Source organism: Aplidium turbinatum, chromosome 4, assembly GCF_918807975.1.
Source record: "Aplidium turbinatum chromosome 4, kaAplTurb1.1, whole genome shotgun sequence".
Taxonomy (NCBI): domain Eukaryota; kingdom Metazoa; phylum Chordata; class Ascidiacea; order Aplousobranchia; family Polyclinidae; genus Aplidium; species Aplidium turbinatum.
The window spans coordinates 36,002,384-36,023,998 of record NC_137475.1 but is presented as its reverse complement, the minus strand read 5'-3'; the positions used below and the strand labels follow the sequence as shown (position 1 = coordinate 36,023,998).

Sequence of the window (21,615 nt, the reverse complement as noted above, 5' to 3'; positions counted from 1 at the left end):
ACCAAATTAATGAATCTCATTACATGTTCTGTGGTATGAGAAAATGTGAGCTTTATGATTAGATTACAGCAAATACAGTAGACTTGATACACCTAACAAAAATGTATTGTTACACAAGTAAATCTATTTATTTTCGCCACTCACTATTTGTGGACCCCTGCCTTCAAAAACCAATGCCGATAGCATACCAGAGAGTCTTTTTTGGAAAGCATTACGGTTTTATTGTAAAAATTGCCGTTAAGCATAGCATGAAATGTACAGTATATAGCATAATGGGTGACAATGCATTTTTTAAACTGTAGAAACGTTTATGATCTCAACATTGGATTATAAATGAACAAGGCAGAATTGTTGAGTGTTTTAGCTTTACGACCCATAGGATCACAAAAACTGCGAAGTCTGAAGTGATACTTTTGCGATGTGATAATAATAGCTCACTACGATTCAAACGAATCAAATTCAGCATACCGTCACCTTGAAAGAATTCAAAATTAGTCTTGTAAATAGTTTGAAAAAAGCTTTTTTATGCTGTAGGCTGGCATTTTTTTTGTAACAACCCATTTGAAACTAGATGAAAGGCTGTATCACATACAACTGGAATTGGATCATTAGACCTAAATGCGTTTGCAGCGATATGGCTCATGATTGCACTAAAATGGTTTATTGTTGATGAATTTCTCGAACATTGCGAAGGCGTACGCAGGAGCCCATTGGGGAACCATATGTCCAGCACCCTGAAAGTAAATATAAATAAAAATAATTTAATGAGGTAATTTAGAAAATTTTTCCTTCAATATTATCATTGAAAACAGCCAAAAAGAAATCTTTGTTAAAACATTAATTGAGTTGTCATTGGTTCTGATTGATAAAGCAGTCTTTTATGTAGAAAATGTTCAGCTTTCGTCGTCTTCATGTGAGCCTCTGGGGCCGAGGGTCTATTCTTTTACCACTCCAGATTCACGATGTTCCCGGACTACACTGGAAGGTTATTAGAGAGCAGCCAGTCTTTGGTTTCTTCGTCCATGACGCGCAGATCTTCCACTACGTTAGATAGCTTGAAGATGGTGATACAAAGACAATGTTGAACAGGAAAGACAATAAAAACGTAAACGCCTTGTACTTCTATAGCCTATTGATATGTTTGTGATTTGACCCATGTAACTATGACAGGTTACTGTTAACTAATTAAACATTCGTTTTCTCCTCCGTGTATTTGATGCTCAAATAACATCTAGCTATATAGTAAATCAAATATAGTTATTACTATCTGAATCCTTAACAGCCTGTTTCACCTTTAACGAATCATCAGAAGTTCTTATTCAAATAGAATAATAATTGAATAATAGAATAATAATAATTTCGCAAATTCAAATAAATTCTATTTGAATAAGAACTTCTGATGATCCGTTAAAGGTGAAACAGGCTATTAAGGATTCAGATAGTAATAACTATATTTGATTTAATTCGCTATGCTTGGCTTTTTTGCTTAGCATTGAGCACTTTTTGTAGTATTAATAGTTTTCATTGTTTTTTAGCTATATAGTATATGCAAGATTTAAGCAAATGATGATATAGCATTGTAAAGTTTGACAAATGGTCTACTCTGGAACTCTACTATAGTACGCCATAGGTTACGCAGCCGCAGAATACCTTGCATTTCGCTAAAGCAATAAACACAAACAAAACAGTCCAATGGCGTAGCGTACACATTTGATTGGGGGGGGGAGGGGTGCACAAAAAGTAAATTTTTAAAACACATAAAAATTCAGCTCCATTAGTCTAAAAAGTAAAGTGGTATGTCATTTCAGTTAATGCTCCCGTTACTCCCCTCACATACACAACTGCAGTAACGGCAAGTAGCTTATCTTTGGAAAGAGAAAACAAATCATTTCCGGTTACTCTGTGCGCTTCAATGGCGGTGTACTTCCGGGTGTTCAGGTATGAAAATATCAACAATCACTGTAAAAGTAAATGCTAGGCGCTTGTGGCATTTCAAATTTTACGTTTCTACTTACGTTTTACTGTTTTACATACATTATTCAGCGCTTCCTTAGGGTATGACCTCCAAGCAACGGCGTAAAATAACTTGTTTGATTGTGGGGGCACTTTAGAAAGTAGCCTACAAGTATTTAACTTGATATGGAAATTTAGTCTCAGGCAATTTTTCTTCAGTTTTTATCCAAAAACCGCATCTGTAATAAAACCTAGAAATTTTTGCCTTTCTAATTTGGCCGATTTGCAAACCTATAGCCTACGATAGGCACACTTTTGTCAACTGCTAATCAATATTTGTGACCAAATTTGTCAGGCTTTGTTGCGATGAATTATGTAAATGGGCATCTACGTTTCCTGGCAAAAAGTTGTTCATCCACATACCAGATAAACAACTTTAAATTTTTTGTGTCTGAAATAACGAATTTATCATTTTTGTAGGGTGGTAATTTACTGGTAGACCGCATGGTCGTTTCATTGTCTCTCTGTCAGTATAGTGACTTGCTCCACTTTTGTAGACAACTTGCATATTTCGAACATGTACTGTTCCTGTTTCTGACAAATAAACCAATGACTGATTGATACACCAGAGGTTCCTAAACTGTGCGTCGTGGCGTTTGCAGCTTAAATACTGGATTGCTAAGAACGTTTTCAAAAACTAAGTTAAGTATTTGGCATTCTTGGAATATCACATCCATTTTTTAAAACTTGCATTCGAGTTTTTGAACAAGAACATTTCATACAAATGAAATATACAAGTTAAGTGACCCGTGACCACTTCCTCTTTCTCCCCTGATACATTATAACTTTAAAAAATTTTAAACCAACCGTATGAAAATATTATTTTCAAACAATACTAAAAAGTTCCACTACTACTTCAAAATGATTTGGAACACACGTGCCCCTCTGCCGGTGCCCTTTTAGAAGTTCCGCTACTTCAGAGCACTGTAGTTTCGGTAAAAGCAACAAGATAAATGAAGTGTTCTGTGTTCAGTCTCTAATAAGCATAGGTACGTTATCTAAATTACACGACACTCACCCTGATTGTGGTGTAAGTCAGTCGTTTGTCAAAAGTCTTTGCAAATCCTGCGACTTGACCCAGAACGTACCACGGAGATCGTCCGCTTGTGATTGGGAGATTTAAATCGTCAACGAACCACTCATCGCCAAGGAAATTACAAACCATGTCGACGTCACCGTTGTAGACCAGAATGCGCACTTTAGAAGATTTTAAGACTTCTTTGTATTGTGCTGTCACATCGTCGTATAGACGTGCGTACTGAATTGAAGTACTGGAATGCAAAGTAACCAAACAATAAAATAGTGTAGCGTATGCTTGTAGGCGGTGAACTATGTGTAGTAACTATGACCAACCCAAATTTCAAGTCAAGGGTTACCTTATCAATGTTTAATGATAACCATAGCCTACAGTGTAAAACCTATGGCTATCATTAAACATTGTTTTTGAACAGAAGGCGTCTGTGTTATATTTTTAACGTACAGTATTTTATATTTTCAGAGTCCCACTCAATCACCGAAACTGCAAAGGTTTTGGGAGATAATTTTTATGCCCCTTTGATATTTTTACTCTAATCATCACTTCTGCCTTATGCGTAAAGCAACTATGTTTTCAGAAGCCACGACTCTTTTTGTTGGAACACCAGTAGGCCTAGTTGTTGGGCCCAGCTCAGCGACCGAGTGCTTATCTCCTTCTGGTCTGATGTTGGTATATCTGGGTTCGATTCCAGGTCGGGCCAAACGAAGACTTTAAAAACGGTACCAATTGTGTTCTTTCTTGCATAACGCAATGAGAATAAGGCGGGCAATAATGTGAGGTAACATGGTAAACCTGATATAAAAGTAATAATAGGCCTGTCTCTAAAATGTATTAGCCCTGTCGCTAAAAGACCTGAGCTGTTGTAGAGCGACAATAAATAAAACCATCGCCTACATATCTGTTATACGATTTAACCTCTCTTGCTCCTGGTATTGCCTGTGACATTATTATCAGGATTCGTGGGAGTGAGATGCTGCCAGGACGGCTTTTCGTTGTAGGCTACCATTTTTTAATGTGAATTTATATGACGGTGAAATGTAGACGAAAGCCCGAGATCTCCTACTACTGATGATATATTTATTTTGAAAAATATATTTATTTTGGTTCTTTCTTCTATCTTGTTTGTTTTTTATTTTATTGGGGGGTTGATGCGGTACTACTATTCTCACCAAAGCAGCCAGTAGCCTATATTGAAGTTATAACGTCGCTTATTTTAATTTCAATCGAACAATACCAATAATTAATCCATTTATGTTGTCATTGCTTGGTTTGGCTGTGATGTGAGGATAGCAGAACCGTATAAAGCCCCTACTAAAATAAGGTATAAACAAGATAGAAGATCTGGTAGAACAAAAATAAATACCTTCGCCACGTAGTAATGAACTGCACAGCGTATAGCCTGTGTGACTATTACTTGTAGCAATAGTATTAAGTTATAAGGTACCCTTCAGCTGATGTTCACCAGAAAATCATTGCATTACTGCTGCCTATTCACCTGCATATGGTCCAAGTGGGCAACTGCGATGGAATGTGCAGTGCTTTTCTTACATCAACTCTGTTAAGCCAATTGGTGGCAGCAGAGGCATCAATGCATGGGGGAACCAAACCTTCTTGTGTCTTTTTAAGTCTGAACTGAGAAAAGAAACAATTATTTGGATTGTGGTACATGAATGAAGTTTCTATAAGTAGGCTATTTCACAAAGTTCTTTATTGCACTTATATATAAATATATATTTTTTTATAGAAAGTAGGCCTATTAAAAAGAATATTGCAATTGATTGAGTTTTGCTTTTAGCAGCATGATCGTTGCTTACTCCACAGTGTAGATTCTAACGATCTGTTTTAGCCTAATGCTGCGAGTACGTTGTGGCAATATCGAATTACACTAGCTTTCGGAACACAGTTCCCCAGTCATGTACTATGACGGAATGGTGTTAAATTCAGTGAGTGGTTCTTTAATGTGGCTCTTTGGTTTAGCTTGGGGCTTCCGGCTGTTGAGTTCCATATCATACTCTTAAACGAAGTGTTCCATACTCTTAAACGAAATACAGAGAAGAAGGAATAGATGTTTTTCACTCAATAAAGCAGCACCACACCTGACTGAATTCGAAAAGACGATCAGGGAAAACGGATACCCCAAGGAATTTCTTAAGCAACCACCCAGACGACGACGACACCGACAAAGCAGACAACCCCCACCTCAGACACCATACAACCCAATACATTTCGAATTTTCTTATATGAGCGACGACGCGGATCGTAAAATAAAGAAAGTCTTCAAAGACCTGGACTTGCCAGTCCGCCTCTTTCGACGCTTACGAACCCTCCGAAACGCACTTAAAAAACCCACAAAAATCCGAACCTTGCCGGCTGCAAAACTGCCAACTACGGAATGATGACATGTGTACCACCAAGAACTGTGTCTACATGATCACATGCAAAAAATGCAGGGAAAGCTACATAGACAGCACGATCCGCCCACTCCCGCCTCAAAGAACACATTAGCTCAGAAAAAAGTTCGGTATTTGATCATCAACAACAGTGCCACGCCGACTTTGAATTTAAAATTATTGCCAGAGAAAATGACGCGGTACAATTACGTTTCAAAGAAGCCATATTCATAAGCAGACAAAATCCAAAAATCAACAACCGTGCCGAAAAGGAAGAACTACGTCACCTAATCTACTAACAACTGATTCAACAAAATTTCACAGCAATAGCTCCTAACAGCACAGAAACTCAACAGCCGGCAGCCTCAAGCTAAACCAAAGAGCCACATTAAAGAACCACTCACTGAATTCAACACCATTCGTCATAGCACATGACTAGGGAACTGTGTTCCGAAAGCTAGTGTAATTCGATATTGCCACAACGTACTCGCAGCATCAGGCTAAAACAGATCGTTAGAATCTAAACTGTGAAGATTGCAATTGATGTGCTAAGTGATACAGACTGTTTTCAGCTGTTGCTGCGAACACTTTATTTCTGTATAAAATCTGTAATTAGTCCTTGTTTTGATAGTCCCTTACGTAATTACAATATGTGTGTGTGTATTAGTTTGTTTTTGTGATGTTGTTGGGTTCAGTCGTGTTCTCATTGCTTTAAGAATTGGCGCTCCAGTTGTTTCAGGAACGAGGAGGCGACTAATTCTTAACTAATTCATCTACTTGTTTTAAAGTATCAGGTTTGGTGGCCGTGCTTAACTATATTTATCGATGCATATGCCGCAATATTAGAATCATTTTATGCACGTCTTAAACCATTATGGTTTTGCCCTGATGTGGGTCAGAATCCGAACCGGAGTCGGTCGCTTCCATTCCAACATGCACAACATGCACAAGTGGGGTCTGGCTCCCTCATCGGCCTGCGAATGCGGCGCGGAGGAACAAACTGCTGACCATGTCGTTCTCGAATGTCCCATCTACAAGGCACCAAATGGAACGCATGGTATAGCAACGCTGGACGAAGCTACACTCACCTGGCTCTCCACCACCTGCCCTGAAATTTGATCTAGTCTCAAACGAAAGAAGATGATTTTGCCACCTTTTCCTTTTGTTGGTTTTGTTACTGTATTTCTGTTTCACAGTATCATTTCTTTTGCATTCTGACAAAGAAAAATGAAATTGAATTGAATTGTTTAACGTTTGAGATTTCAACTATTTGTGTTTTCTTTCGTCTAAACCAGAGGTCGGAAACCTTTTTTAGGTATGAGAGCCATGAAAGCTACGTTTTTGAAATCTATTTCCGTGAGAGTCTTATAATATTTTAACACTTAATACAACCAATATGCAGTGGCAGCTGGACAGTTGTAAGCTTGAGACAAGAAAAACAGCAGGGGGTGTGGAGGGCTTCCCCCAGAAAAATTTGAAAAGTTGCATTTAATTTAATGCATTCTGAGCGTATTTTCACATCTAAATTGTAAAAAGATGTAAAGATAAAACATTTCTCGGGCCAGATGCCGTCATCAAAAGAGCCATATATAGCTCGCGAGCCTTGGGCTCCCAACCCCTGGTCTAAATTGTAGTATTGCAATTAGGATCAATTTCAAGACATATAACATATGCACAGAAGCAGGGCCCACAAGAGGGGGGGACAACCGGTGCATTGCACCGGGGCCCGGTGAGTTCAAGGGGGCCCGACAAAATATCTAAATTCACGCGTTAAAGTTGATTTCAACGATTTTGCATAAAATATTGTTTTTATATTAGTTCCGTAGCCGTAGGCCTATGTTGATAGGACCCCCTCATGGGTATGCCCTTTTTTAAAACTACAGAATTTTTAATGTTTTGAGTTCAGGGGGCCCGACAAAATGTTAAAATTTGCGTGCTCAGGTCGATTTTGCATAAATTATTGTTTTTTATATTACCGGTTGTGGTTTCATATTTTAATTAGGCCCCCTCATGGGTATGCCCTTTTTCAAAACTACAGCATTTTCAGTTTTTTTAGTTCAAAGGGCCCGACAAAATGTTTAAATTTGCGTGCTCAGGTCGATTTTGCATAATATAGCCTATTTTTTTTATATTAGCGGTATTTTCATATTTCGATTGGGCCCCCTCATGGGTATGAATGAATATTTTAGTTTATTTCAGTGTTAGTCTGGGTGTTTTAATGTGAATATTTGGGTACGTGTACGGCATGTTTTAATAAGCAATTGATTGATCAGGTTAGGTTACAGTCATACAGAAGGTATTCTATGCATTTGCTGACGTCTTGTCAATTATGACACAAGCAAGCAGTGACTGTTATGTGTAGGCTGATCATGTTGAACTGGTACAATTTTAGTTGTATATATAATCTTGTTTAGCGTGATATTTTAAGAGTTCAGAAAATAGTAAAAAGTTTTGAAATATTGTTAAAATACTTAGCAAGAAGTCGTTACTGTCACTTTTTCAGTACAGAAATGCTCAAGTATTTTTTGTTTTGGATATGATACTAATTACATGTACTGAAATCATGGAACTTGTCTAATATAGCCTGAGACAGTTACAGTATTTTTGAGTTTTTAGGACTTGTTGAATGATTTTGCTATATTGGAATGCAAGCAAGTTTCATGGAGGCAATGCAAGAAAATAATTTTGTCCTTGTAGCAGGGCCAAATGTCATAACAGTCTAACAAAATTCGAAAAAAAGTTAAAAGATTAGTGGAAGTGTGATTTTTTGAGTAAAAATCATAGATCTTTACTTCTGTTGAAGTGCAGTTTCTTTCAACTATAGACAGAATCAGAAGTGTCCTAATTGCAATGCAGCTTACTTTTTCCAGCACTGCAGAAAGGTGTTGATTTTCAAAGCTAATGATTAGTATATAAACAAACATTTGTTTCGAAGAAGTTTTCCTTTTTGTTTGTTTTCACTATTTATTTTTTAGCAGTCTTCTCCAGCCAGGCCAAGCCAATCTTACTCTTGAATTTCAGGAACAGTGTCAATATTGACTCAAAACAGCCATTCTGTCATTATGCAGGGTATTTGTAAAGGTCTCGATACATAGTATAGTGATAGATGTAGGTGCATTTATATTGATAGGACTTAAAAATAGAAATATATTCAACTTTGGTTTCTCCTGACCACTTGCTGTAGAAATGAAGAGAAAGTGACCCTCAATCATGCGTGAATGCAGTTTCACTCAAACAAGCAAAGAAAACTAAAGGAGTAAAAATAAGAAGCTGCCTATTGATCCTGAAATAAAGTTGGTATTTCTTGATGTCATGAACAATAGCAATGCATTCATCCAAGTTTGGTCTCCTAGTCTCTGCTGATTTTAAGGTCAGAAATGATATTGTATGGTATGTTAATGTAAAGGTGTATGCACACATATGCAATGCTACTTGTATGTCAGCCATGCCGGATAGTGTTGCCATTTTTATCTTCAAAGTGGCTATTTTTACCCACTTTTTGCCATGGTTACAATCAGGTGTTGCCAGAGTTAGGATTAAAGTTAGGAAGGGGTAAGGGTTAGAGTTAGGAATAAGGTTAGGGTTTTGATCTTTGACCATGACTAAACATTTTTTCCAAAATACAAGTTTTTGTTTTCAACAGCTATAAACGTTTCCTCAAATTAAAACAGAATTCCTTATCTGGCAACGCTATTGAGGCTATAGTTACACTACATAGTGTAACTATAGCCACAGCCTTTTATCTTTGTATAACTAGTGTGTATCTGTGAATTTAAAGTCATAAACACCACTACAATACTGCATTCTTTGTGAAATAGTGGAGTGGTAATACTTTAACCTAATGTATTCTTTGTAGTATTTTTAAATAGGTCTGGTTTTAAAATAAAAACACTGTACGGAACACCATGTATGCATTGGCCTTGTGGATTAACGCGCACCGCAAATTTTGCTTGTGATTTGTGAGATATCACGCGACATGTTGCGCTGGGGGGCCCGGCAGCATGATCTGCACCGGGGCCCGGCAGCATGATCTGCACCGGGGCCCGGCAGGGCTCTTGGAGGCCCTGCACAGAAGGCTTGTTAAGTCTGAAAAATGTCCCAAAACTACTCCGAAGCGGAAATCTATCTTTTTTAGATTGATAGTCTCAGGTAGCCTATAGAAAACGTTTCAAACATCAATATAAGCCAGAGTTTCTTTACCTTTTTGCACTTCAGGGCGCTATTGCAGACCTTTGAAAATATGGTGACGCATCAAGTGAGCAAAGGGAGCGCAAAATTATTTTGGGTAGGCTATAGGCTGCAGGTGTTTTTCTTAATTGGTTGCATGGTTTATTACTGTAGTACATAGGCCTCATAGTTGCATTATCCTCAAAGTACTGTATGCTGAATGAGATAAACCAAGAAAGAAACAAAAAATGTATAAAAACAGAAGTTTTTAATATTGTAATAATTTCAAATTATGAAAACACACAGCCCAAGCTTTATTTGAAAAAAAATGGCTCTTACTTAACAAAATATCACACTATTTAATAAACTGAACTGCCCCTTTCATTGCCTCAGATTTAAAGAACACATACCTTCTGTCCCTAATTATAAAAATAATAATAGCCTACGGACTTTTTTTTTTTGAACAATTTTCTTTCGGCGCACCTGGCAACCTTCCATGGCGCACCAGTGCGTCGTACCGATCAAGAAGCGCTGATTAAGGAGTTATAATTAGGGCAAGTTTTTGCAACTTTTGCAACTTTTTTTTACAGCTTCCGGCAGCTTCCTAAATACTCAGAATTTATGTGGTATGATGTTTTAAGCTGTTTGTAGGAATTTTATATTGCAACTTTTTGCAACTTTTTTCTATTTTTCATGCAACTTTTTACTGCAACTTTTATCAAGTATTGAGCAAAATGTAAAGGAGTGATTTAAAAAACAAGCTATAAAACTGTTTCTAGTACAGTATGGTTCTATTTTCTTTGATTTGCATAACAAAAGCTACGTGATGGATTAGCTGCATCTCAATGTTATCTATGACGCAACAGTTTGCTTGCAAGCTAGAACTTCAACAACCTCAGCAAAGCACGACAGTGCCCGAACTAAATTAGAAGTGGAAGTATGACTTGGCTTTTGGCCAAGCCCGCATAAACGGAAACAGGTTGTGTCTAGTGTTTCGAAGTAAATGAATGGTAAAAAGGTAAATAAATAAATGCAACTTTTTACTGCAACTTTTGTTAAAATTAAGTGCAACTTTCTCATGTTTTTAGTGCAACAAAAACTTGCCCTAGTTATAATACATTTTTTAGGTTTTAAGTATTATTGATTTTAAGTGTTCGTGAATCGTGATTGTACTCAGTACGGTATCTATTTGTAATATGATCACGCTGGGTCGTTTCCCTTTATGTTTATTCAAAATTAAGTTTTACATTTAGCTACTTACATTTTTATTGGTCAACCTCGGTCGAAGCGCAGGATTTAAATTTTGAAATAACATCTTCATATCTTGCTGATACCTAATTGCACTTCCATTACTTCCACCATAACAGTCCAAATACAAAGCATAGCTGTTCAATCCACTGTGGTAGATGTAACCAAAAGCCTGCTCAACCTAAAAATAAAAAAAGACGTTCAATAAATTTTTTGACAAAGAAAATTAAGCTAATATAGTAGCCTATAGCCTTAAGCTACATACCTAAAGGCCGTCACTTTGTAGCTGATAGGCAACCAGTTCCATAGTCATGTAATAAGGTAGGGCCGGTGACCCACCAGTCACACACCATAAGCATATCGTAACCAAACAGTTTATTAAACTGCATTTCATCTGAATGATAGTTTATAGAACAACTTTAAAAGCCTGTTGGAAACAGTTATAACTATGGCTGTGAACTCAGAGTTGGTGTGATTATGGCGTGTTTGGAGTCGGAGTCGTTAAAAACACGGCCGACTCCAACTCAATACAAAACGATAAACAATGAAATTGTTGTTCGTAATGCATTTTTTCAAAATAGTGTTTCCTGTTTTCCGTAATGCCAAAACCTTACCTTACCCTTACCTTCCAAACCTTACCAGGAAATGAAAGTCTTGGTTCTTGTCAGTTTTGTGAAAGTCGTGGTTTCAATTTTGATTACATATATAGTAGCATATATTTTTATAAAAAGATAAAAAATTCAGAAAAATTTGGCAGCTTTTTAAAATCTAGCAACACTGAAGTCAGATTCTTTGTTTCGTGTTCAACCAAACCGGTAGAGGCTTTGTCTTTGAAATATATAAGATGTAGCCTACAACTGATATATTTATCAGTTGATTAGATAGACAATTAAAGAATTTTTAACACACAATAAGGCAAAACTCGTTACAAAGATCATTAATAGAAGGGAAGATAAATGGTAAAAGAAACAAAGACAGACCAAGAATGATTTGGACATCAAACATCACTAAATGGACAAAATTAAGTTATGAAAATGCAGTACGAACAGCTCATGGTCGAGAACAATGGCGCATTGTATCCAACCATCAATACGAGGAAGGGACATAATGATGATGACAACTGATACCCCACGTGCTCAATGCAGCTAAGTGGAGCAATAGAATAGGTTTGAGCAAGCGAAGTGAACGAGAACTTTTTGCAAAAAGAAAAATTGCATGCTTTTCTCGATTTTTGGAGGGCACATGATCAAGTGCCCTCCCTAGATCTGCTGCAGTTTTCCACAAAACTATTGTTTCATTTTCTATATTTTTTTGTTTGTGACATCATACACAATTTCTTTTTTAACAGTGTTGAAATGTCACTGAAATGGTCTCTCTAAATTTCCTTATCCTTGATTCGGACCACAGCCAGTGTTGGGCGCGATAACTCATTTTTCAGTTAAGCGATAACGATAATCGATAAACGAAAAATGCCTAAAGCGATAACGATAAACGATAAATCAAAAAAAAGTTAAGCGATAACGATAAACGATAAATTATCGCCGATAATGTACGATAACGATAATTCTTTTTTTTTGATTAGCGCTGCCCCATCCCATGCAGCACGAACTGTTTTCATCAACATGACGAAAAATCGAACATAATATACTGTAAAGGGACAAAACTTTTTGTAAGTTATGCATGAATACAATCGCAAAAGCGGCAGTAGGTATCGAATCTTCAACCTCTTGATCCAGAATCAAACCGCTGAGGTAACCGCCGTGCTTATAATTATACCTTCAGATACCAGTTGGATGCTTTTATCAATTGAGTTACACTGCCGCTTACGTGCAGTAGGCAAAATAATTAAATCAAATGAAAATATCATAAAACGTTCCAAACTTTGTATTTTGCTTTCTGCAGGGCTGTTTACAGCAAAGTCAGCAATAATTGAAAAAATTCCAAAAAACGCAAAATGCTTGAAAATTTATCAGTAATCTTAAGCGTTATTGGTAGTAAAAATGTGCATACACTGTGAAATCCATCAAGCTTGTGAAATTTGATAACGGATTTGCCTAGCGTCTTATATATAGGACGGCCTTTTTCTCAAAAAATACAAACACAATTAGGAAAAAAATAATTGTGATATGTTTTTTAGGTCATAATTAGCCTATGCAACATTTAATTTTTCCGAATTTTTTTTTAAGTAGGCCTACTTTCACTTTCGGCACAAATGGGTTAACTTTTTAAGTTAAATGGCACTTACGCATTTGGTTATTATTTTTGGATTAAAGTTATATCGCCAAGCTAGAAAAAAATCGATTTTACAGTCTATAACCGATCTTGTGTTGTTATTGTGTGTGAATTTTGTCTTTTAAACTGAGTTTGTGACGTAACCGCACGTCTCAAGGCAAGTTCTTGCAATTTTAGTTAATCTACTCATCTAAAGATTTAATGCACTTAAAACAGTAAGTTTCATGCTTTGACGAGAGAGATTTTATTTTTTTACGACAATTACTAAAAACTAACACTTCCAAGAAAAAAAGAAAACACAAGAATAAAATAGTTGAACGTGAGGTGGCGCGAAAGACCATGTTTCCGATGTAAAAGCGGCCTCGTATTGCGACATTTTCACAAACCACTTGCCAATTTCTGTCGCTTCGCTTCAAAGGAATCTGTACCGCCTGTGCGCTTACATTTTAATTGTAAAATTCACTCGCGATTGCCGATTGCAGCAAAACAACAAGAGACTTGTTGCATGCATTTCATTGCATTGCAATTTGCAACTCTAAAAATTATTGTGTTGTCAGGGCCGTCGCTGCAGGAGGCGTGCCCCCTCCCCTGACAACGACCTGTGCATACACACTTCAGGCACTGAAGAAGAACTGGTTTTAATTTTAGTTTCATTAACTAAGTGGCTAGTAAAAATATTACTTTTCATGGTCTTTCCACTTGTGCGTTGATCCGAAATAAAATTTATCGGCGATTAATTATCGGCGATAATCAAATATTGCCTTTGGCGATAACGATAAACGATAACTGAAAAAATAATTGAGCAATAACGATAAGCGATAAAAATTTATCGCCGATAAATTATCGCCGATAATGCCCATCACTGACCACAGCAAAACAAAAAGCGATAAATATCGTTTCTAGCACTAGTTGCTACGTTCATCTGATGAAATTGAAAGTAAAATTAACAACAAACAAGATGGTTTATTGCTTCACTGACGTTTTGCGCACCATGACAATGCGCATCTTCAGAGCGAATAACATACAAAATAAAATTTCACCAGGTTATATACTGCACTGCGATTGAAGGCGAGAAAAAACACGCAATATTTTAAAAAATTGGCCAATGATGTGTGAGCGGTTACTTTCCACGTTAAATTACGTAAAAACTTCCAACAAGAAACATAAAAATTCGACGCAGTGACGACCAACAGAAAAAAGTGCGATTGAAGGCAAGAGAAATAGAACACAATGTTTTAAAGTTGTTGATTTTACTTTCAATTTCATCAAAAGAACGTTGCAACTAGTGCTAGAAACGATAATTGTCCTGATGAACACCCAAACTTTTCAGTATTAAGCGATAAATAGGTGACAAAGAGAACTTACAGATATTTATGTTCATCTAGATTCTAGATGTGCTAATGAAAATATTTTATAATCTAATTTTAAAACATGTTATATTTTTAACAGTTTTAAGATATAATTGCGGGGTCACCCTCCTCATTGTGTAAGTCACTGCACGGTCTGCACCCATTGATATATGCGTTGTTACGGCAGACTTATATTCCTCAAAGTTTATCTTGACACACGTTGTTTTGTGGGAATACAGCAAAGTTCAGATTTGATTTTATAGCTTGAGTGTCGGCATTTGTCTTGAACCCTGATCTTTTTCATTTATCCTTTCATTTTGTTGGCAAGCTTATTATTCTAATATGGCTTATTATTGTAATATGGCTTATTATTATAATATGGCTTATTATTATAATATGGCTTATCGAGGAAAGAGAATGTCTGGGGGAATTTTGTGGATTGCGATAGCGTGTGGTGTGTGTGTGTTTAAGATTTTTAGGCCTGAGACATTCCGTCTTGCGACCCAGGCTAGATCTTTTTTGCTCATAATGATGAACGTTCCTACTTTGGGCACATTTATTCTGAGGTCAAACATGATGTAGTGTTGTAATCAGGGCCGGATTTAGCTGATGGGGGGCCCGGGGCACTTTTAGATCGGGGGGCCCCCGTGCAAAAAAAATTTTCGCGCCTATGGCGCGAAAAACCACCTCTGCGTCTTCAGTAGCACCAGTCCAGTACTGCACAGCATTTTGCAGAAACTTTAAAGGCCAAAAGGAAAAAATAACACAAAGTCACATTTTTTTCCACATAGGGGGGCCCTTCAAAAGTCGGGGGGCCCGGGGCAACTGCCCCCTCTGCCCTCCCTAAATCCGGGCCTGGTTGTAATAGGTCATAACCGCTGTAGGGTAATATAACATATAAAGTTTTACTATGGATAAGCTACCAGTAAATCGAATTGACTGAAGTTAAAACTTATTTCTGCAAAAGCAAAGAGCAAAACGTTTACTTGCGGCAAGTACAAAAAATAAGATCAAGAAGACAATAACTCTTCAGCAGTAGGTTGCTTTCAGGTCAAAATACATATGAAATAAGAACTGATATCAAACACATTATAGTACTTACGTAATCTAAGCAATTGAAGGAGGATGTTTTCAAGAAGAATTTGCAGGATTGCATGGACCACTTTCCATTGCAACAATATTTTTCTAAGTTTTGTTTAAGTCTAAAATATACGTTAAAAGAAGATTGATTAAATCTACGAGTTAATTCACCAGCAGTAGCATTTCAATCAGCGGTTTGCAAAAGTTTGTAAGGTGCTCCTCAAAAGTGTGGCATCTCACACCATTGCCATTGTGATGAGAATCTGACAGCGGTACTCAAACTTTTTTCGGTGCGACGCACTTAAAAAGGATTACTGAATTTGCGACGCACATATAACGGTAGATGTAGCCCACATTCACGCAGTTATAAGGACACTCAGGTCCAAAAATCAATGATAATAATAAATCGATATGCTATTTCAATATCATTCTACGAATTTTATCAAAAATAATTGAATTTTAGCGACTTTTGCAAAGAATTTCTATTTTCATTTGTAATTAATGTCAAATTGCAATCACAATAATGGCAAATCTATGTGTCCTATCAGACTACTGACTAGCGCTTGCATTTTTAAATAAAGCATTGATCAACAATCTGTAGTCTTAAAAGATTGAAGTTGAACATTCAGTACATAGCTTATATAAAAAGAATTAGTTGTTTCATACAAAGTGTTTTCAGTTAGAAAACCTACCTCTTTGTGCGACGCCCCTCGAAATTTCAAACGACGCACAAGGGCGTCACGACGCACAGTTTGAGAACCTATTCATATAAAACCTATCCAATCACCTATTCATTAAAAACACTATCCAAAAGTTTGCATGTTTACTTTCTTTTGGTGCAATAATGGAGGTATAGGTATGTAAAAACATGTCCACACACATTACAGCAACGGTAATCAAACATTTGTTGAGCCTACTTTTCTGATTGCAACTTACGATTTGCCAAACAAGCCATGATAATAGGCAAAAAATATCACGGAGTTGTCGTTTTTGTGCCTGCTGTTTAAACCATTACCAACAGCGAATCCCTGCAAAAAAAACAACAAGTGATAATTGGAGGTAGCCTATTGGCCCTATTGGCCTACTTAAAAATCTCGATGCAAACCTTGCAATTTATCTTGAAGCAAATGCCGTTATTAGCTTAAAAATTTCGGTCACAAAATCAAAAGTTTCGAGTTGAACACCAGCTTGATTTGAATCAAGCCCGCTCCAGCCCAGTTCCAGTATTGAGTTGATGCAGCCGATCAACATAGCCGAAATAAAACTTCATCTCACTATAAAATCTTATCACATCTTCAACATAAAATCTTGAATACTTACTTCAAAATTAATAGGAAAGGATCCTTGGAGAATCCTCACAGCCAACGTAGGAACGTAAATGCCGCCGTAACTCTCACCAGTTGCAAAAAACGGGTTTTTAGCAAATTCAGGAAATTTTTTGAAAAAATCTACCAGAGCGTTGTAATTGTGCAAGGATACCTGAAATTAAATTTTCCTATTTTTTGCTTGAATAAATATTTTGCATTTGCATTCAAGTAAGTAAACTACACCAATTGGCAAAACCGTTATGCGATTACAACAGGTTACGATGAAGCATCTTTTATAGCTGTAAGGTGTACTTTTTGTGGTGTGGGGCCGCAAGCTATTCAATTTTGGACGTAAACGAAATGAAAACAGCAAATCTATTATTTTTTTGTATCTTTGGCAGTTTGTTGTTTAATTCTTCATCCTCGAACTGAGAAAGTCTCTAAAAATATTACTTCTGAAAGTTTTGCATTACTTCAGTAGAAGCTTTGAATCACTGATGCAGGCCCAGTATCGAGAGTGACAAAGCAAAGTTGATTGAAGTGTTGTTGCCTGTGAAATATTTCATTCACTATAAGTGCCTTTGAATGAAAAGCTGTTGTTTGAATGATCTGCTCAGGTGTATACCTCGAGAGTTGAAACAGCGTTGCTGGATTTTGCGTGTTTTGTATTAGTAGGCCTCTATTTATAGATTACAATAGTAAAACAGAGTAAAACTGCTAAGTGGAATGGTCTACTGAGATGTCAACTCATCGAAGTGTTACCATATCATCGCTCGTTGTCAAGTTGTTCGTGCTGTCATACGAATATCCAACTCCAGCAGGAGACTCTAAATAGATAAGATTGGCCATCTTGTTCCAGCTGTAAGGATTACTTCTCAGGGTCCCACCATCCTGAATCTAAAATTAATGAAATCGTTTTTTTCTTGTTAGCCTGAAATGTAATATGGGTGATAATAACTTTCTTTCAGAGGTGGTCTATTTGTTGCGACTGGTCGTTCGGTTTGTTAAAACTTGGACTGGGGCTTATGGACTAAATTAGAAACGTAAACTTGAGAGTAAAGAACATCAATCTAAAACGAATATTTTTTCTTACAAGCAATGGACCATTTTCGGAAAGAAGGCCATCCATTGAGCTGCATCCTGGTCCACCGTTTAACCAAAGAACAACGGGGTCACTTTTTGGGTTACTTTGTGACTCGACAAACCTGAATTCAATAGAATGCTGTTCAAAGTTAAGAGTTGTTTAATAAATAAACGTAAGCCAAGTTTACAAAAAGTTAAGTTTATAACAACAACAATTCAACAATCGGAAACTTCACTGTGTCAAACTCGGTGACCGGGGCCGCGAAATTTTTTTTCCCACGAACTTTCTGTTACTTTGCATAGAGTTTGTATTTATACCGTGTGAATGCAAACATTTTCTGTTGGCGTGTTTGGTTCAGTGGTTTCGTGTTTTGCCTTACATTCGTGAGGACATCGGTTCAACGCCCATCGAAGTCAAATTTTTTTCTTTACATTAATTTTGGCGGTGCACAAAAGCTTTTCATAAAAAGTAAGGTTAGGGTTAATTTTTAGGGTTAGGGTTAATTCTTAATTAATTTGGAAAATCTTACTTTTAGACTAGTGACTAGAATCAATTTCTTTTTTCAACTTTTTAAACTTGACTTAAAGACTAGGTGTATCTCCAGGCTACGTTTTTTTTTTTTTAATTTCAATGTATAGATTTGGACCTGGAGCGTGAGTATCGGCTGCTGTGAGGGCGAAAATCGGTAAAAACAGTTACGCGCGCCGCGCGGTAACCAGTAATGGCTAGGGGAAGGTGGGGTTAGTTGAGTCATGTTTCAGGTTTTTCCTTATAATTTTTTACCTATTGTAGATACACTTATCAAAGTCTAAATGAAACAAAGGTAACGAATTATGCTTGCTGCTACCCATTTATCAAAATGTTATCTCCCATTTAATTGCCATTTTTATTACCTCGAACACAGAGCACCGTTTGACTCAACTAACCCCGCATGCAGGGTTAGTTGAGTCAGTGGGTGGGGTTAGTTGAGGCGCAATGGCATTCATGAGATGAATAACTTTTTGGGGCTATTGGGCACCGTCTCTATCTGGCAGACTGGCACCTCTGATCTATACCATCAATGAACGTTTATTGTATCCAGAAGTGGGGAATAACCTACTTTGTACTATGAGCCACAGGAAATATTAAAAATACTAGGCGGGCCACATGACTCCTCCAAATTCGCCCGTTTCCACAAACTTTCCATAAAAAAAGAGTTTTCACAGCAACCAGCAGACACAAATTTTCTTCGAATTTGCCCGACTTCATGCCATTTCTCTAAAAAAAAATTTAAAAAAGGTCTTTACCGCAACCAGGCCCAAATTTCTCTCGATTTTGCCCGACTTTATGCCATTTCTCTAAAAAAAAGGTCATCATACCGCCCAGACCCAAATTTCACACGTATTATCGAAAGTGACGTGAAATCTAATACTTTTCATGCTCCCACAGGCCACATTATATTGCTTCGCGAACCACATTTGGCCGCGGACCGTAAGTTTCCTACCCCTGAGTTAATCACAAGTGGGACATGTAAACACAGCACTGTTGTCGGTGCACGCCAAATGTGCCCAACTGTTGCATTGGAAACATGTAGAACTACTACTTCCACCGTAGGACAGCACGAGTTGCATCCAGTGCAGCAACAACGAATCGAGCAATTCCAAGAGTATTGATGGTGCCGATCATAGTCACAAAATCTCCTCTATCCCTAAAAAAAATAGACCCAACTTGTTTCATGCCTTGTTTGTGGTTTGAGTATCCCATCTTTACTTTAGAAGCATCAGCTCCAGTTTCATTTACCTTCTTCATATATCTACGAAACGTTTCTTTGTCCACACCAACTCTTTCTACTGCCTTTCTTAACGACATACCATCTTGCACTAACTTCAAACCAGCTTCAGAAGTCTCCATAAGCCATTGTCCACGATCAGTTTTTTTCATAATTTTTAAGACTTAGCCTAATTTGAATATATTTTAAAGCTAAACAGAAAAGTAGTAATCAAATAATAGCTCATTTTGTCCAAGTAACTGGAATTAAAAATGCGCGTTTAGCAATAAAATTCAGAAGTAAGATTTCAGCAGCCTGCAACTTGAGGTAGGGTTAGTTGAGTCAATGCCTCAACTAGCCCCGCAGCTATTGACTCAACCAACCCCAATCCTTCCTCGTGATAATTAGGCTATTGAAAGTATGATCTATACGTAAAGCTTTATCAGTTTTACACAAATGCACTTTGCACAAGATAGCTGTAAACTATATGAAACTTCGACGCTATCTTCGCTTACGCCTATCATAGCTTTGGTCACAGCGGTAAACCATAATCTCTTCGTGGGAAAATTGTAACATAAGATTCCCGAATCCGTTCGTCTGAATGTAATGACCGAAAGAAACACTCCTTTGAAACGTCTATTCAAAATTGTATTTCTGTAAAATTAGCCACCTGGCTGTCGAAATGGGACGCAACACGGTACGCCACTAAAACCTGTCACTACAATACAAACTACTTAGATAAAGACGGAATTTTTGTCCAGCTAGCAAGCACTAAGCAAACAGTTAAATGTGCAACTAAACTCTCAAGCAACCATTTCACGAATGACCAGAATAGATATCAATATCTCAAACTCACGTACGCAGTACTGTGACGTGATAGTGAAAGACGTTGTCACGCAATTCAAACAGGTGTTCAAAGGCGGTGATGCAATGTTTCATGTTTAAACAGGTTTGACACAAGTCTTACGAACGATGGTGCAATTTTGGCTCATTTTCTAGCAACTTCCATGACGTAAGATGCCAGCTAGGTTAAGTAGACCATAACGGTTTTTATATGACGTTTGATTAGGTGAACCATTGTCGGGAACAAGCTTCAGCATCCCAATCAACTTTGAGCTGAAAATATTTACTTTTTAGTCCAAAAAATGGCATTTTGCTGACTGTATAACCTGTATAACTTACACAGCTGCTAAAACAAGATGGACGCAGTTACCCATAATGCTTATTATTTCAAGCAATTAATCTTTACGAAGTCATGCTTGGTAGTCAGAAAACAATGGTGACTCAACCAACCCACTGACTCAACTAACCCCACCTTCCCCTACACTTACAGAAATATGCAAATGAGACAGAAAGTTTGAGGGAAAAAAATTTCGCGACCGGGCCTGCGTCAGTGGTTCAAAGCCTCTACTACAACTATGCGAAACAGCCAGGATTAAGCTCTCAAAGAAGCTATCCGTCTGAAAATAAAGATTTAATCAAGTTAGAAAAATGCACTTTCACTGTAGCCTACACTGATTGCATGTTTTTAAGCAATTTTGGAAACAACTTAGAAAAAAAGATTTAGAAAATAAATGAACATTAGGCTATCCAAAGACAACACTAGATACTGTAGGCTACTAAGTAGCCTAGCTTTTTACCAATAGTGAAAATGCTTGCTTGGAGATGCTGTCAAATATCCAGAATATTGTTTAAACGGTGGTAAACTCGTCAGGCCGGGTAGGCTCGTAATCAAGTCTTCTGACGGGGCACAAAGAACTAAAGCAATCAGGCCTATTACAATTAAAACTTTTAATAACATATTTTAAAGCCAACAACCTGTCAGAAAAAAAGTTGTGCGTAATTTAGTCATAAATAGTAACATGCGCATGCATACGAAATCAGTAATCAACTTATACAGCTCAATTCCAACCATATCACAAATCGAACGTTCTTGTTTTCACTACAGCCAGCTCGTGTCAG

At 37.2% G+C, this 21,615-nt stretch overlaps 1 protein-coding gene across 1 annotated transcript; it reads right to left on the bottom strand.

The window, feature by feature from the left end:
• Window positions 1–204: 204 nt before the first annotated feature.
• On the bottom strand, window positions 205–21,466 carry LOC145768207 (lysosomal protective protein-like). The gene is made up of 10 exons (XM_082579694.1): window positions 21,294–21,466; window positions 17,916–18,027; window positions 17,585–17,719; window positions 16,836–16,994; window positions 16,452–16,543; window positions 15,538–15,637; window positions 10,868–11,035; window positions 4,545–4,681; window positions 3,032–3,284; window positions 205–734 (listed from the first exon to the last, which is right to left on the bottom strand). The coding sequence occupies exons 1-10, from the start codon at window positions 21,452–21,454 to the stop codon at window positions 651–653; spliced, it is 1,401 nt and encodes a 466-aa protein (XP_082435820.1). The 5' UTR covers window positions 21,455–21,466; the 3' UTR covers window positions 205–650.
• Window positions 21,467–21,615: the final 149 nt, after the last annotated feature.

What these genes read in the sequence shown, in the direction of transcription:
- LOC145768207 (XM_082579694.1), bottom strand. Translation starts at nt 21,454, where the DNA reads ATGTTATTAAAAGTTTTAATTGTAATAGGCCTGATTGCTTTAGTTCTT. An exon ending in TGACAACGAGCGATGATATG is followed by an intron (nt 16,995 to 17,584) that starts GTAACACTTCGA and finishes ATTTAATTTCAG; the next exon opens with GTATCCTTGCACAATTACAA. An exon ending in CCTTTCCTATTAATTTTGAA is followed by an intron (nt 16,544 to 16,835) that starts GTAAGTATTCAA and finishes TTTTTTTTGCAG; the next exon opens with GGATTCGCTGTTGGTAATGG.